General features: G+C 38.9%; 3 protein-coding genes across 3 annotated transcripts; 2 read left to right on the top strand and 1 right to left on the bottom strand.

The window, feature by feature from the left end:
• Positions 1-723: 723 nt before the first annotated feature.
• On the bottom strand, positions 724-7,946 carry LOC103471888 (leptin receptor overlapping transcript like 1). The gene is made up of 4 exons (XM_008421154.3): positions 7,807-7,946; positions 7,270-7,345; positions 5,363-5,549; positions 724-4,467 (listed from the first exon to the last, which is right to left on the bottom strand). Exons 1-4 carry the CDS (start codon positions 7,820-7,822, stop codon positions 4,351-4,353), a joined length of 396 nt encoding a protein of 131 aa, XP_008419376.1. The 5' UTR covers positions 7,823-7,946; the 3' UTR covers positions 724-4,350.
• A 3,280-nt stretch (positions 7,947-11,226) lies between these two features.
• On the top strand, positions 11,227-15,238 carry LOC145553248 (uncharacterized). Its single transcript, XM_081612038.1, has 3 exons — positions 11,227-11,463; positions 12,303-14,773; positions 15,193-15,238. Exons 2-3 carry the CDS (start codon positions 13,143-13,145, stop codon positions 15,236-15,238), a joined length of 1,677 nt encoding a protein of 558 aa, XP_081468164.1. The 5' UTR covers positions 11,227-11,463; positions 12,303-13,142.
• On the top strand, positions 14,982-16,770 carry LOC103471913 (caspase recruitment domain-containing protein 8-like). The gene has a single exon (XM_081611328.1). It carries the CDS (start codon positions 15,363-15,365, stop codon positions 16,737-16,739), a length of 1,377 nt encoding a protein of 458 aa, XP_081467454.1. The 5' UTR covers positions 14,982-15,362; the 3' UTR covers positions 16,740-16,770.
• Positions 16,771-17,479: the final 709 nt, after the last annotated feature.

The following is a 17,479-nucleotide window of genomic DNA, read 5'->3' as shown; positions in this document are numbered from 1 at the left end:
TTCAATTTACATGTGTAGTCAAGTTTCAGATTTGCAGTCATAATTTAGTTTTGGTTGATGAAGTTTAACAAATTTATAAAATCACAATTGAAATGTAAAGTGTCTAGAAGGGATGAAAAATGCCTGGTGTAATTCCTACTTCTTGCCGGCAGAGGGAGACAAAACCCATTCAATGAGAAACAACTTCATTACGTTTCACTGCCATGTGTCTTACTGGGTGAAATTAATACGGTTTTTAATATAATTGCCACTCTATTCTTGAAACGTGCAGCTTGATATCATTGATCTAATGTTTCCTGGCTCCAACACACCTGTCTCAAATGCAAATGGCTGCCTCAGCTCAAAAGTGTCTGTAGCGATTTAGAAATTATTCCTGATGACTTAAGAAGCTTTGAAACAATAAGAAAACTCAAATCTATCCCTCTAATCAAAGTAATGAACTTTGGTAAAATATGGCAAGTTAGCAGAGGATGAAAACTAGGCAGCTAGCCAGTTTCTGTGTCTATATCAGTAAACTAATCACTTTTTCCTTTAAGATTGCATTAAAGGCTGATCAAATCAGAACTTTTCCTGAAATTCTTATTCTCTGTGATGTCACAAAATGTGATTGAATGTAGCGTATCTGAAATCTTGTGTGATGGAGGGAATATTTTGTCGGATTTTCAGATTTCTTGGTGATAAATGCTTCAAAGCTGGACGTATTATTAGTCATTCAACAGAGAGGATGTTCAAAAATGGCATTTATTAAAAATAAAAAAAAGGAGGAAAAAAAAAGGAAATCACCATGCTGACGTCGTTCCTTCAACACAAGCGTTGTAGATTTTTAAAAAAAGGAACCGAGCGTTGACTCGACAAAATAAATAAATACAATATCCTCTCATCATCATGAGCAACAGAAACAAACAGAAAAACACAGAAACCATCCCAGAGCTTCACACCAGCCTCTGTCACATCGAAGGGCTTTCACAGCAGACTGTCAAACAAAATAAACTTCAGAACATTTAACTTATTGAGCTTAAAACTGGAAACATACAGATGTTCACACCTCTGGAGGTCACCCTGCAGATGGACTTGCATACAACCAAACATTGTTATAGTCACATAAAAGTCAGTAGCAGCTTTTTTTATTCAATGTTTTTAACAGAAACTATTAATATGATCAATGCGTTTGATCGGGTCGTGTGAAAAAAAGAGATGAAAGTCATACACTTTAATTAGCAGTTCTGGAAATGGAGGCTAAATGTTTTGGTCAATCATATTTTGATTTCTGTAAAAACTAAATATCTCGTGGCGTCTAGATTTGATTGAAACTGGCTGATTAGTCCTGGCCTTGTTCACTGAAAGAATCAAAAATCCCAATTTTACGGATCTATAAATGCATCAGTGAACATCCGGGCTGTTGATGCACTTTGTTTTTAATTTAACAAAACCTTTATCAATGAAAGTTTATTATTATTAGATTCAAATTTACACATTTAAGTTTTTACAGTCCTTATAACAAAAATCTGAATTGGCAGTTCGGAACAAAAGAAAACAGAAAAACTGGTATCAGTCAAGAAAATCCTGATCCCTGCAAAACAAACTCATCTTCTCCTTAATTTGATCTTGGAAAAGTGGATTGGTTGCTGAAATTTACTTTAACTGAATGATTAAAGATTTAACCTCAAGGAAAAATTTAACCCTGTCTTTGTTAGAAAGCAAATAAACCCCCGAAGAGAGAGACAGTGGAACGATGCAGCCGCAGTTTTTATATCTACCGACAAAATGAGCGATCTAAAAACCAAGAACAGAGGAATCAGTTATTTTACTTGAGGCTGAACGAACAGGAATAAAGATATTTTATATCTCTGCAGCACATCCATCTCATATGTTTCAGACAGCATGCATAAAAAACATTCTGCCCAGAATAAGAAATTAACGCTATATTTTTATAGCCTACAGAGGAAGGTACTGGCCTTAAGAATTAAATGACAGAAGTCTGAATGTTTTGTGAATTTGTGATTATTGGAGATTGACTTTTAGGGAGTCATCTTTTAAAAATTTCAGTCAACATTTTAATATATTTTAATGGCAGTCGATTAGAAATCAGACAGTTTTCCTGTGATAGATTTTATATGTAAAAATTTTAAGAAAATCAGATTCCCTCCTTCATTCAGGAAATGCATGAACACTAAGAACTTTCACCATTTTTTGTTAAATAAAATCATCAATCACCACCATGTACATTGATGCAGTTATCTTACTTTACGAAATAAGAAAACCTCAGATGAATGCTGGGAACATACAGTTCGATCCATAAACAGAAATGACTTTGAAAACATCAAATAATCTCGTATGATGTTTTCAAAATGATTATCTCAATCCAACAAACTGCAGCACATTTTTCTCTCTTTGATGTATTTTGGAAAACAAAATCTGAATTGACAGATTAGAGCTCAAAGAAAAATGAACACTGATATTTATCTTTACAGTTTTTAGATTTTGTGCTGTGTTAACTAGTTCTGTAGCGTGGACATATTACAATGTCAGTGCAATTTATTTAAATTTGAATATAAATCTAAGTCTGATAACTAATTCAGAATTTCTGATCAGTTTACAATTTTTAGAAAGAATAATTCAAATCCGCTGACAGATCTTTTATGTTGGCAACCATTAAAAACATTCAGCACTTTTTATATCTTGTTTAATCTGAACACACTTTATGAAGTGTCAAGTTGGGGTCAGAGGAATTAAAAATGAAATTATTTAACAGAAACTCCTCCATACATTGTCTGTCTTTTGAGGTAATTTGGTGATGTTGTGTTGCTATGGAGAACATTGTGTACGTTTCTAGAAAAGACAGTATTAACTCTGAGGAACGATCTGTGATTGTGAGATAATATGTCTGGGAATCTGCCAGAGGAAGAGGCCCCATCAGGGCTGGACACATAATGGAGAAAACGGAAATAAACGATACAACCTGAAGATCCAAACCTTCCCCTCGGAGGAGAGCTGCGTTCAGGCTGCAGCTTAACTCCATGTTTAGATCCTAAAGCAGTTTAACGGCCTCAAGCTGCACGCTGGAGCAAAATGTCAGCCCTCAGAGACAACCTCCAGAGTTAAAGCAGTGAATGCGCCTAAGTTTCTATCATGGAAACGGAGCAAATGTGCAGAAAATCCAAAGCAAATGTGCTTAATTATCACGTAGGCAGGTTCACTGATACGATCAAGGAGTCAGATTGCAATGTTTAAAGGCTGCTAGTGATAATTAGGCGCCGTTTATGTGGTTTTTCTAACACAGCTACTGTCCTGAAGCTAAGCTAGCTGCTCAAAAAAGCAAGGCTTTTCTTGCTTTCTGGGCATTACAGTGCAGATCTCTCACACAGAGCAAATAGATGCTAAGTAAGATGGTGAAAGACTCTGATGTCTGGCTGCGTGCTAGCCTGCTGTTCTCTCTCCTGGTGTCATTTGCGAATCAAAAACAGGTTTAAATGTCACATGTCGTCATATTTTAGAGGCAGAATAAATTAATATCTTGAAAGTATGAAACGTTAAGTTTCTGTTGACTTTCAGAGCATGTGTCAAAATTTTAAATTCAATGAGTGCATTTGTGAGCAAAATGTTTATCAGGTAGGAAAATGCATTGCTAGTAGTTATTTTATCTTTTAATGCCAGCACTGAATATCTGCTGATGCCTGCATATTGCATTAAACAATCCTCTGAAATGTTTTTCCATGACAGTTACATAAAAGAGTATTATTTTTTTTCCTTGGTGTCTGAGCCAAATGAAGGAGAGAACATCTGTTGCAGAGATACAAGCCTGAACCCAAGTGAAAAGGAAAAGCCAAATATGACTTATTCAAAAGACGCTCATTATTGATTCCTGCCCTAACAGTCAGGTTCTCACCAAGTGTCAAAGCATAAAGTGAGTCACTTTACATTTACAGAAGATGTCAAAATCTGCGCTATTTTAGCAAAATGTCCCCCTTTAATACCAACGGCAACTTGCTGTGTTGTTCTTTATGACTCAAGCATTAGGTCAAATAACGACAAGGAGAAATCTCACAGTACAAAAGTCAGAGAACAAAACCTAAAACAAAATTTAAAAAATAAAATCAGTACAAGTCAGCATTTTCCATCTTTCTTGTGTCAGTTCAACATAAAGCAGGCGATTAAAAAAAACAACAACAAAGTATTGCACTGGTCTGGTGTAAGTCTATGGATGGGCAACAACAACCAAACAGTAATACTATAATAATAATAATAATAATAATAATAATAATAATAATAATAATAATAATAATAATAATAATAAAAACAGTTCAGACTAAGGTCCCCCCTTCCCCTGCTGCTATCCTTCATTTGGCCGTTTTACCACTGCTGCCAACTGAAGTCGTCGTTGGAGCCGAAGACCAGGAAGAAGCCCAGGATGGTCCCGAAGATGACTACATTACCTGTTAACACGAGTGCGCACGCCCCCCAGGCGATCTGCAAAAAACCAGAGCATCCTCAACTCAGGTCAGACCAGCAGAGCGTCTAAACAGGAGTATCAACAGAAACATTTAAATTAACCTATTAAGAAAAATTCACCTTTTGCACATTTTTGTCTATTTGGGTTAACAAAACACCAGGGTATTTTTTTGCCAATACTTTAATGAGAGAAGTGCCTACCTGAACTAAATGCAAAATTCCCATTTTGGAGGTTTTTGTGCTTCCATTTGGGTTTCCACTGTTTCTATAAACATTCAAAGCACTTTGAAAAACACCCAGATGGTTTTTGGTTTTTTTGGCAATAAGTTAATGTTTTTGGTGTCTGAAAAATTAGCCATTTCAAAAACCTTCAGAATGTAACATCACAAATCAGCAGGCACTGCAGTTACCTAGCAACCCCAGCGAAGCCCAGCCGATTACCCAGAAACCCAAACTGAGCTCTAGCACATTTGGTCAGCTGGTTCTTACCGCCGTACAAACAAGTGATTTGTTGTTAACTTACCATGCAGAAACCACTTGTTGCATTCTTATTGGTTGTGCAGGAGGCTCTACTTCTGCTTTTCAAAGATGCACGGTTGTATAATTGCGTATCTGTTTGGATCCATTTTTATGTGCTAGTGTAACTGTTGAGTTGGGGGCGTGGCCAGCAGCAGTTTATTTGATTCTAAAGTGACAAGATGCCATTTAAAGCTCATTCTGAAAGGAACTATAAATATGGAGAACTGAGCAGACTAAAATTCTATTATCTAAGAATAATTTTGTACAAAAAATGTAATGAACATGTTTTGTATAGCCCATTTTGAAAGAAGCATGGTAGGTCCCCTTTAAGGTTTATCTCTGGAAGAAAACCAACATAAAAACATTTAGAAACAACCAAGTCTCCATGACTTACCACTTCAGCTCTAGCAAAGACGATGGGCAGGCCAAAGGCTGAGATGACGATGCCCGTCGTGAGGAAGATGGCCAGCTCTTTGCAGGCGTTGCTGGCAGAGTCTGTGTCATCAACCACCCGCCGCGAGATGCAGTAAGGGATGGGCGAGAGGATGTAGAAGAAGAGGAGGAACAAAGGCCAGTATTTGCTGCATAGAAAAAGGAAGCGGGACAAATGAAGGAGACACAAATCCACACATGCTGTGGTGATGCAGGTTCAGGGATTGAATTACCAATCTTTTGCCCTTATTAGACTATTTTTAACTTCCTCGGTTAAGAACTGGAGTGCCGTTAAAAGTTTCATCAGTACATGATTTGTGTAACTATTTCTCAGAATCAGACGTCAAGTTTGGTTTGCTATCCAGTTCATGTCGGGACAGATCAAGTCCAACCTGCTGTTACTGCTAGATGAAGAGAGAAGGGCTTTTTAATATCATTCGCTAGCAAACAGCAGACAGATTGAATTACTGGGATGTGCGTCTATTGATAATATTGCACAGATCTGCAGTAAATGCTTTATTGCAGGAACATCTTTAAAAAATGTGTACTGTGATCTGGCCTTGGAACTGCAACCTCCAGGGTTTCTGCCCATTTTCCCTGTAAACTCAATTTTTGAGACTTTTTAGTCCTTTATGATCACTTTAAAATATAAAATATCAACATCCACGATTAGTTTGTGGCACATTTCCAGAGTGTGCAGACTTTACATATAGCACAGCAAAAACCAGAATGAAAGAAGAGATAATTAGTAAAAAAAAAAAAGGACAAAAGGAAAGGAAGGACCAATGGACAGGAGGAAGGAAATAAAAAAGGACAGAAAGAAGGGAAGCAGAACAAGACAGGAAAAAAGGTAGAAGGAATGGAAAAACAAATAAAGGAAGAAAGGGAATCGGAAACGAGAAAGAAATGAAGGAGGATAAGGGATGAATAAAAGGACAAAATGAAGGAAAGAAAGAAGTAAGATGGAAAAGACAAAAAAAGAAGCAACGACGGCAGACGGGACATAAAGATTTGAAAAAATGCACAAAAGAAAGAAAGAAGAAAGACTGAAAACTAAAGGAAAAGCAAAAGGAGGGACAGAAGCAAGGCCCTGAGGAAGAGAGAAAGGAAAGAGGAAAGGTTATGAGGGAGTGAAGAACAGAAACATGAGAAAGGAAGAGTTAGGAGGACACAAAGAAGGAAGAAAGGTAGGACTAAAGGAAGGAAACAAGGAATGATTTAATGGGGGAAGAAATGTATAGAGGAAGGACAAAACTTTTAGACAAAGGAATAGTGAATAGTCTGGACATAATATATTTGTCCATTCAGACGTGGAAAATGTGAAATCAAAATTTCGAGAGACTGAAAGTCCTCTTTTCACACTCTGTCTGGGGCATCCGGAGGGTATTTACACAAACTATAAAACAAGTGAGTGAGAGTTCATCTACTGAATTGATTGATTGACTTTGTGATATATTATTATAGATAAATAATTTTTTGTGTGTTATTTTTCTCGAGTATAACTGAAAAAGTGACCTATTGTTACGTATTACTTTTCTAATACATTATCTCTATTATTATTTATATCAAGATACCTTAAAGTGATTTTTGCACTTGGTGACTTATGAAATGTATTCTTTCTAACCACACAGAGAAGGAACACTTTAAAAATGCAACAATCAAAAGTCTAATTAAGTAAACAGAGTATGATTGAAGTGTTTCCAGTTCCGTTACTACTTTATTTGGAAATCAAAATCTGGTCACCCTAACAAAATCAATATTTTTCCAGGCAGGCTGCGTATGAACCTTGACCCTCATTAAAGGCTGCTGCACTGGGATCACACATTGATTCCCACACACCCTAACACAGTGTGTGATGGTTGTACTCACTCATATACTGGTAGGGCACATCCAAGCATGAGGAACATGAGGCCGATGGCCCCTCCGAAGGAGAGGCTGATGAGAGCTGTAAAAGAGGCAGAGGATTTCAGACTCGGTTAGCATCACAGTAACGCCACAGAACCGGCTGAGGACCGAGGCTTTTATCATGTGATGGTCCGGCTGATTTCACGTGGAACCGCTTGTCGTGCTATTAGGAGCTGCTGGCTAACAACAGCCGTTAATCCGAGCAACGAAATTAGCAACAAGAGCAGCTCAGGGAAAACGCGGGCTAACAAGAGCGACATTAACTGCGATGTCACACGTTATTTACTACATATTAATAACTGTGGAAGCTGGGAAACAGACGCTAACAAACACTGCGGGTGATTCAGCTAGATTCAGTGAACGGCGGAACCGTTGCTAATATACACCCTCCGTTAGCTGGATGGGTGTTTTAAACGCATCACTCTACTCCTGCGCATTTTAAAGCCGCTTCCATTTAAATAAAAAAATAATCGTCAAGGAAAGCTGGGGCGTTTTTTATACCTTTGATCCCGGCCATTTCTCCTGGACAAAAGCTCGACACACTGCCCTGACGGATGACAACAGTACCCCCTCTTCTTCTCCTCCCCCTTCTCCCCTCCTCTACGGATGAGGAGTTCCGAATATGGGGCTTTCGCGTGTTACTGGTACAATCGGAATTTTACATTTTCACATAAAAACTAGAGGATAAACCTCTTTATTCTTAAACGTTACTACACTTTTTAGCAATATTCCATCAAGCAAGGATCATTAGCACGCTTAAGTCCATTTATAAAAATGTATCTTAAATTTACCCTGCAATACAGGGTAAATACAAATATATTATTACACATAGCTAGTGGTAATTAGTAACTAGTTATGCGAAAACTAGTTATTAGTAATGCGAAATTTTGAGGAGAAAATACTTTTAGGATTAGTTTAACTGCACTGTGCTTTTTAATTTTACTGGAGTAGCTTCACTGAATGACAATTTTTTTTATGAAAGTACTTTAAAAGTGAAAAACCTGCATCTACCCAATCTAGAGCAAAATTTTGTATTGTGGACTAGACAGCCCAAAATAAGTCATCCACTTATGTGGACACATTTTTTCTCAGGTTCTAGGAAGATGATGGGTTTTTTTTAGCCTTATAGATTTCTGTAGTTTTTTTTTTGTACCTTCTGTTCATTCAGGATAGCTACATCAAAACAACTGCTTTGCTCTGCTGATCAATGATCACCATGTTCACCAGAGGCTATGGACGAGGGCTTAGCCCTCTGCTAGCTACTAGCTCTGCTAGCTGCTAGCTACACAGACAGCTATTGAGTGTCAGACCCACTGCCACTTGACTCTCACAACCTCTATATAAGCTGAAAAATAATATTTATATATACGCACAGACATATGTCACTGTTGTATCTTTCATTTTTGCCTCAGCCTGGATTCGAACCCTGGTCTCCCAGGCGAACTTCCTCTGTTCAATTAATTAATCATGTTTATTTGTATAGCGCATTTCAGCAGCAGGGGAATTCAAAACGCTTTATATCATAAAACCAAAAACTGTTGTCTAATGGCAGGTTGGCTGATGGACCTGCCAATAGACAATTTAGACTACCTAGACAATCTGCATGTATGCAGATTGAGATAACGACAAAATATCAATCTTTAAAGTTTTGTGCAAACAGTAACACACATGATATTTTTGGCACTTTAAATATTTTTTAAATAAATGCTTTTTATTTTTATATTTGTAATTCTGTATTACTCCATGACTAGTTATCCCTTCTTCCAAATTCAATACTTTATTGATCTTAAAAGGGAAATTAAATTTACAAAAAGCTTGGGTCCTCTACCACAGGCCTTGGTGCGGGTGTGGTCTTCACAGTATATTAGCAGTTCCCAAAGGTGTGCTTCTCTGTATCAAGAAGTCTGATGTATCTCCAGGTATTTGTTTGAGCCACTCTTCTAGTTTAGGGGTCATTACTCTGAGGGTTTCAGTGACCACAGGCACTACTATTGCCTTCACCTTTCACATTCTTTGTAACCAACCAAGACCAAAACTCTTCCATGGCATGCATTATTAATTCGTCTTTGATATTTGGGCTGATTGGGACCTAATGATTCCAAAAACAAAGAATTATCTTTTTACATGATATGTGGACATCTTTTTTCTCAGAAAACCATGTTTAGCACCATGGTAAATCTATAAAGTTGCTAACTTTTGTAAACACTGAACATCTTGAGTCTAACCTGTAATGTCTTATAATCTTCCACCACCTCTAAGTCATAAAAAAATGGCCAAATGTGTGGACACCAGACCCCATCTAGAGCTACATTTTGTATTGTGGACTAGACAGCCCAAAATAAGTCATCCACTTATGTGGACAAATTTTTTCTCAGGTTCTAGGAAGATGATGGTTTTTTTATAGCCTTATAGATTTCTCTAGTTTTTTTTCTGTACCTTCTGTTCATTCAGGATAGCTACATCATAACTGCTTTGCTCTGCTGATCAATGATCACCATGTTCAGTTGGTTTGCTTTTCCCATTTTGTCTTCCTGTATATGGAAGGTCCACAGGATCTTAGCTCGTTTGTTTTCTACCACCTTGTGTGGCATTTCCCATTTTAACAACGTGTGTTCAAGGTTATAAACCCTTCAGATGTTTCTTCACACTATTCTGTGTGCTTGGTTGTAGCGTTCCATGTATTCTTATCATGCTACCATCATGCATCCTGGTGTCAGATGCTAGATTGTCTCAGGGGACTCTTTGCATAGCACTCACCAAAGATCTTGCTTAGTGTTACAAATCTGGGCTGCTATTGCTCTGGTGCTAGGGACCTGCTTATGTCCCACCCAGGGGTGAATGTAGTTTTAAATTCTTGTGGGTACTATGACAAAAAAAAATATATATATATATGAAGTATTGAAGTTTCTGTGCTGATGAATTTTTTGAGAAGCAATAAAAGCTGGGTAGCACTTGAACTGCTATAAAATAAAGCTGTATTTCTCCCAGCCCACTGGCTGCAATGTTGACACCTTGAGATGCCATGAGACCTAAACTCTGAACATCATGGCATGGAGTGCATCCCAGTTTTCTATGTCTGGCATATAACCATTCATTTTAGCTTTTAATATTGATCCTGTGTCCAAACAGAAGGGTAGTCAGTAGTATCATAACCTACTTGTTCTGTAGATCCTGCAGCTTCCACTTCTCTTCCTAACATGGCGCCTCCTCACCCTGATTCTCATACTGATAGGAGGAACCACAGAGCTCTGTTAGGTTAAAGCTCATCTTCTGAAGTTGGGATATTTTTCCTCCAACAGGTTCCAGAGGAATCACCTCAAACCAGATGTTGGTCTGGATTTTATTTCAATGTCATTTGTGAATGTTAGCTCCTCATTTTCAACAGTGGAGCTATAAAGGTTGAAAAAGGTTATAATTAAGTCTAATCAACATTAATATTTCCACTAAATAAGAGACAAAAAAATTGTTTGATAGGCATAGAGATAAGACATAAACACACATTCATATACATATAATTAATTTTATTCATTATGTTATTTTCTCTCTAAAGTTTGGAAATTTATACTTAACGTCTGTGAGCTGTCAGCACTGTAAGTAAAATTCTTTGTTCATGCAGACAAACTTGACCATTAAAGCTAAATCTATTAGAAATATGAAACATTTAATGACAAACTGTAAAAGACAGGGATATGAAGTGAGAAAGTTTAGAAACAGAAAAAGAGGGAAAAGAAACAAACTATAACAGAGAACCAAAAAATGTGAGGAAAGGCTGGAAGTTACTCTGTTGGTGAAACCAGCTTGGAGGGAAGACATTAGGAAGATGATAAAGTAAAGTTTTACACTTGTACAATAGGTGGCAGTATGCGCCTTTTATTTAGTTTGTTATTCATCAGCAAATACTGCAAACAGAGAGGGGACAAAACTCAAATCAGGAAGCGTTGTTTAACGTCCTGTTTTTTGTTTTTTTCCTCTTTAAAACTGCCTACATTTTTCTCATTATATGATTCATTCTTTAGGTCAGAAGTTTCTACTGAGTCATTAGTTTGGTTCCCTGTTAACAACCAGTTTCTCTTTAACAATTAAAAAGCGGTTTGTGATAAAAACATCGTCACAAACCGCCTGAGGAGGACCCGCCCGAGTCAGACCGAATGAGGAAATGTAAGTCTCAAACTTTCTCAGTCACGTAAACTTCAACAGTTTAGCCATACTGTAGGTTAATTTATTGTGTCGGGGTTAATTTAGCTTATTTGAGGTTTGTATAACAGTTAATGTGTGACGAAGCTGAAGTTTAGGGAAATGGCTACGGGCAACTCCTGTCCATTTTCTATTACCCTGACCATCGCTAATCTGCTCTAGTTGAAAAACTACAAAACCTAGACTTTTCAAACCTGAAACTGATTATTTTACACCAATGGCTGAATTATTTGAACGCAGTTTGTGATTAGCAAATCTTTGATTCATGAAAGCTTTATTATAAAGCCAGGTTAATTTCACTCTATCTTATTTTTCACTATTAAACTAGGTATAAATCCTCACTTATTTTTTAAGCGCTCTAGATATTTCATACAAATAGAGCAGAATTCAAAGAAAACTTCAGACAAGCTAAAAGGTGTGTGTGTGTGTGTGTGTGTGTGTGTGTGTGTGTGTGTGTGTGTGTGTGTGTGTGTGTGTGTGCCTGTGTGTGTGTGTGTGTGCGTGCGTGTGCGCGCGCGCGCGCGTGTGTGTGTGTGTGTATCTGTTTCTAAAACATAAAAATAGAAGTTGGTGTTTTAGAAAAAATCCATATTCAGAAGTTTTGATTGATCACTTCTAAAGTATCGATGGACATTTTCCAAACTTTTGCTTCAGTGGAACATTTCTTTGTTCAGATTTTCTTTTTCAAATAAAATTCATACATGACAACTATAGTTCGGAGACAAGCAGATTCTTTTTGACATGGTATAACCAAAATGGCATATGTAAGGTGGATATAGTAATTTCTCTTTTTGATTTCTCAGGTTCCAGGATCTAATAAATGTTTAACAGAGAAAAAACAAGATTCAGAAATTATTGATGTTCAAGAAAATTGAAAGGACAAAACTTAGAAGATGAACCGAATCTTATATATAAACACCTGGAAGGAACATCATCTGAAAGCGTTTCTGAGTGTCAAGAACAAAAAGAAACAGAAGATGTAATTCACTCATCGTTTGACACAAAGAGCTCTGAGTTTCAGGACCGACCCAAAAACAACGACACCTCTGAGGAAATCACCCCAAGGCAAAAGAAAGCAACTGTTTGCAATGATGGTGCTAATGTCTGTCATTCTGAAAATTTTGGAAAACTACCTGAGAAAATAAACAAAATTTCTACACTTCAAAGGTTTTCTGCTTTTGGGAACGTCAAGGATGAAGATTCTCCTCCTGACCCGGTCCGAGCCTTGGTTCTGCTGTTCTACAAACCTGCAGCTTATCCTGAGTCAAAACACCAGATTAATGTGTTGATGCTGCCAAAAAACTTTATCAGTAATGTGGTGCATTTTAGGAAGAAATTAGAAAATAATGAAATATTCCTGAAGACGTTGTCGCATTGCAAACTGCAGCTGAATCAGCTTTACTCTGTCTGTCTCTCCTGGAGGTAAATCGGTTCTGATTCAGCCCAAAGAGGCAGAATTTGATGCAGAATCCAGTGACAATTACTTCTCAAAGTTCTGTGTTTCTTTTAAGAAAATTACAAAACACATCAGACTGTCTCTGAGGGACAGCAGCTCCAACATCGTCTGGAAAACGAGTGTTAATCTTCTTGCTGCTGCAGTCAAAAAATCCTGTGTACAGAACCTCATTCCAAAGAAACCACTGATGGCTGCTGGCAGATTTCCAGGATCTTTTTGGCGGACTCACCTGAAAAAACTAATGATGACTGAATCTGAGAGCGAGAGAGTAGAAAAAAAGAACAGCAGACATGGCAAAGTTCTCCAACAGTCTCTCACCACAGATTCATCTGAGAAGGAAACAAGCAGCTGTTCAATGGGTCAGAATGTTTCTCCTTCCTCTGATCCAACTCAGAGCGACTCCGTCCCAAACAGATCAACCCATAGTGACATTCCCCACACTTCAGGATCTGGTTTGAGAAGAAGAAGCCGCAGTAACTCGTCTCCTTCTCTTAGCTGTTCTTTGATTCATCAGGATCCTTCTTTAGACGTCAGTATCTTACCCCGAGCTACTAGCTTACCCAACATGAAGCTCCAAAGCAGCTTTGAGGAGTTTACTCCTGGTTTCTGTGGAGATCCAGATGATGAAACCTACTGGTTCCAGTGCTCCAGTCCAGGCCTGTACCAGTGCAGAGTGAGCGGCCTGGTGTTTGACATGAAGGGAGGAGGAGATGTGTTTTACAGGGTTGTTCTCTGGAACAGGAGATTACTGACCCGACATGGCAAGAAGCCTGCTGGACCTCTGTTTGACATCAGCTGCCAGCAGCAGTCTGTGGCTCGGCTTCATCTCCCTCACTGTGAGGTCCGCTCCACAGGACGATGTCACTTCCTGTCAGTCGCTCATCTACATGATGAAGGCATCGAGTTTATCAGGCCTGAGAGGATCACAGAGACTCACATCATCATCAGCATCACAGGGTTTTCTGCTTTTGGGAACGTCAAGGATGAAGATTCTCCTCCTGACCCGGTCCGAGCCTTGGTTCTGCTGTTCTACAAACCTCCAGTTGATCCTGAGTCAAAACACCAGATTAATGTATTGATGCTGCCAAAAAACGTTGTTCTCAGAACTGTACTGCAATTTAGGAAGAAATTAGGTGATCATGAAATGTTCCTGGAGGCTACAAACTGCAAACTGCAGCTGAATCAGCTTTACTCTCTGTCTGTTTCTCCTGGAGGTGATTCTGTTCAGGTTCAGCCCACAGAAGCAGAGCCTGATGAGTTTTATGAATATTACTTTTCATCCTACCAGGTATCAGTAAATGTATCCATCGGACATGTTACCCTGAGTTTAGTGGAGTTTAGCAACTCCTGCTGTGTTTGGAAACGAGATGTTTGTCTTTTCCCTGCTAAAGCAAAAAGTTTCTCTTCAAGCAAGACGTTGAAGAAAATAGGAAACGCCATCACTGATAGGAAGTCAGGAGCAGAAATCAATCCTCAAGGAGCTGAATGTAATTTTTCTGCTGCTTCTTCCTCAGATTATCTACCAGATCACCATACAAAAATTAATCAAGGCCAGAAATGGTCATCAGATTCCCTTGGTGAATCCAGTCTGATCAGTTTATTCCATCGAAAACAAAGGAAAAAGGAAAGACAAACCCTAACTGAAGCACAGGGAAAAACTGCTAAGGTTAGGCGAACAATATTTAACATTCAACCAAACTCAAATAGAAAAATAGAAGAAAGGGTTGAAGAGCATCAAAATAAATTAATAGATCAAAGAAAAAAGTCTTTTAACATAAACTTCCCAAGACCAGACTTGCCTCCACGGCTCATGCCCAGGTATGAATCTGAGACCTCACCTCTTCATACAAATAGAGCAGAATCTATTTGTATGATTCATTCTTTAGGTCAGAATAATGAATTATACTCACAATCATACCCAATCTCGTCACACTTTTCTTTTGAGCCTTCAAATTTATATCCCAAGGGGATTTATATTCCCTTGAGCCGTCTAAAGAAGGATCCTGATGAATCAAAGAACGACCTCGAGTTCACTTACCCTGAAACATTGCTTTTAGGTGCAATCTCTGCTGAAACTATCAACCAAAGATTTTTTTCGTTAACTGAGGAACATGAAGCAGATGCTGAACAAATCTTTCGAGATGAATCGGTGTCCGATCTGCTTGATTTCTCTTCACCCTTCAACACTCGGCTCAGCAACGTATCACTATCAACTGTAAGCCGTCCATCCACTGCAGGTACGTCTTCGCCAATACTCGACTTCTCTCCTTCTCATCAAGATGAATTACAAAGTCTGTATGTGGGACCTTCCAGGACAGTTAGGCAGATATCAGGGGTTTTTAATATCCCCACCTTAATCCCAATAAGTCAAAACGTTTCCGCAGAAAGGCCTCCAGAACTTCTTGACATGCAACAGCCTTGCTTACAAGATACAGCAGAAAACTACCAAGATGAAATAATGGAGTGGGTTGGACATGGACATGTGATTGACTCCGTCCCAAACAGATCAACCCATATTGACATTCCCCACACTTCAGGATCTGTTTTGAGAAGAAGCCGCAGTAACTCGTCTCCTCTCAGCTGTTCTTTGATTCGTCAGGATCCTCCTTTAGATGACAGTATCTTACCTCGAGCTGCTAGCTTACCCAACATGAAGCTCCAAAGCAGCTTTGAGGAGATTACTCCTGGTTTCTGTGGAGATCCAGATGATGAAACCTACTGGTTCCAGTGCTCCAGTCCAGGCCTGTACCAGTGCAGAGTGAGCGGCCTGGTGTTTGACATGAAGGGAGGAGGAGATGTGTTTTACAGGGTTGGTCCCTGGAACAGGAGATTACTGAGCCAGCATGGCAAGAAGCCTGCTGGACCTCTGTTTGACATCAGCTGCCAGCAGCAGTCTGTGGCTCGGCTTCATCTCCCTCACTGTGAGGTCCGCTCCACAGGACGATGTCACTTCCTGTCAGTCGCTCATCTACATGATGAAGGCGTCGAGTTTATCAGGCCTGAGAGGATCACAGAGACTCACATCATCATCAGCATCACAGGGTTTTCTGCTTTTGGGAACGTCAAGGATGAAGATTCTCCTCCTGACCCGGTCCGAGCCTTGGTTCTGCTGTTCTACAAACCTCCAGCTGATCCTGAGTCAGAACACGAGATTAATGTGTTGATGCTGCCAAAAAACGTTGTTCTGAACAATGTGCTGCGTTTCAGGAAGAAATTAGATGATAATGAGATTTTCCTGGAGACGCCTCCAAATTGCAAACTGCAGCCGAATCAGCTTTACTCTCTGTCTGTCTCTCCCAGAATCGACTCGGTTCTGGTTCAGCCCACAGAAGCAGAATTTGATGCAGAATCCTATGAAAACTACGTCCCAACGTTCCAGGTGGTTTATGAGGAAATGATGAAACACATCATACTGTCTCTGAGGGACAGCAGCTCCAGTATTGTCTGGGACAGACGAGCTCGTCTTTCTTCTGCCAGAGTCAGAAGATCCTGTGGACCGACCCGACAGAACCTCAGTCCAAAGGAGAAACTGATGGAGATAAGGATCGACTTCATAGATGGGGTATCAGGCCCAGTTCTGCAGAGTTTGATGGATAATCTGCTGAAGGAAAAAGTCATCAATGATTCTGAGAGGGAGGCAGTGGAGGCAGAGAGAACCAGAGGAGACAAAGCTCGAGTTTTAATCGACACGGTGAGGAGAAAAGGTGATGATGCAAGTTCAAAGATGATCTGCTTCCTCTGTGATCTCGACCGCCGCTTCTCTGAATCTTTGGGGCTGATGTGAGGAAAAATCAGGCAGAATGTAAAAACTGATGTTGAGAGTTAATTTTCCTGCTAAAATGTGAAAATATTGAACCTTTAGTGAAGCTTCATGGCTTGTTTTGATAAAAAATTAGGTTAAACTTTGCAGAGGTTAGTGATACCTGCAGAAAGGACTGAGCTGAATATTACTGAGATGGAAGTGAAGAAATCATCAGTCAAACCTGATGGTTTGTTTCTGTGGTGCAGCAAACATGAAGCGTCACATTTTAAAGAAACTGATCTGTAAAGGAGGATCTGTCCTTCAAAAGTATAATAACTGAAAACACACAACCTTAGAATGTATGAAATCGTGTGTCCAGGATGTGTGGGGTCTGCAGTGATATTAGCTACCATTTTTTTTTTATTTACAGGTAGTTGAAAAGCATAAAAAAATGTCGACAGAAGCATTTATTGTTTATTTGGTACGCATAGAGAGTGTGAAGTTACTTATGTTCAAATGTCAGTGAGAACTGATCATATTAAACATAAAGTCATTCAGATAACCTGTGGAAATGGGATTCAGACTTCAGTGGTCCAACTTGATCATACACTTGGCAGCAGGTCCGATATTTGTATGGATTTCATTGTTTGTTGTGTTTTATTATATGTCCACATTATGCATTATTCCCCCCAGCTCTCTTTGATGGGTTACAGTGTGTCTGCATGAATGGTTATAGCTCACACATATGAAAAACATATGACAATGATATTAAATAAATACTG

The sequence above is a fragment of the Poecilia reticulata genome, chromosome 10, assembly GCF_904066995.2.
Source record: "Poecilia reticulata chromosome 10, P_reticulata-male-v2, whole genome shotgun sequence".
Taxonomy (NCBI): domain Eukaryota; kingdom Metazoa; phylum Chordata; class Actinopteri; order Cyprinodontiformes; family Poeciliidae; genus Poecilia; species Poecilia reticulata.
This window is presented reverse-complemented; position numbering and strand designations above follow the sequence as displayed.

Excerpts from the sequence above, each read along its gene's own strand:
- LOC103471888 (XM_008421154.3), bottom strand. Across the intron at positions 5,550-7,269 it reads TGTGCCCTACCAGTATATGA|CAAATACTGGCCTTTGTTCC; the intron begins GTGAGTACAACC and ends TTTTCTATGCAG. Across the intron at positions 4,468-5,362 it reads TCTTTGCTAGAGCTGAAGTG|ATCGCCTGGGGGGCGTGCGC; the intron begins GTAAGTCATGGA and ends GGTTTTTTGCAG.
- LOC145553248 (XM_081612038.1), top strand. The coding sequence starts at position 13,143 with ATGGCTGCTGGCAGATTTCCAGGATCTTTTTGGCGGACTCACCTGAAA. Across the intron at positions 14,774-15,192 it reads CCTCCACGGCTCATGCCCAG|GTACGTCTTCGCCAATACTC; the intron begins GTATGAATCTGA and ends CATCCACTGCAG.
- LOC103471913 (XM_081611328.1), top strand. The coding sequence starts at position 15,363 with ATGCAACAGCCTTGCTTACAAGATACAGCAGAAAACTACCAAGATGAA.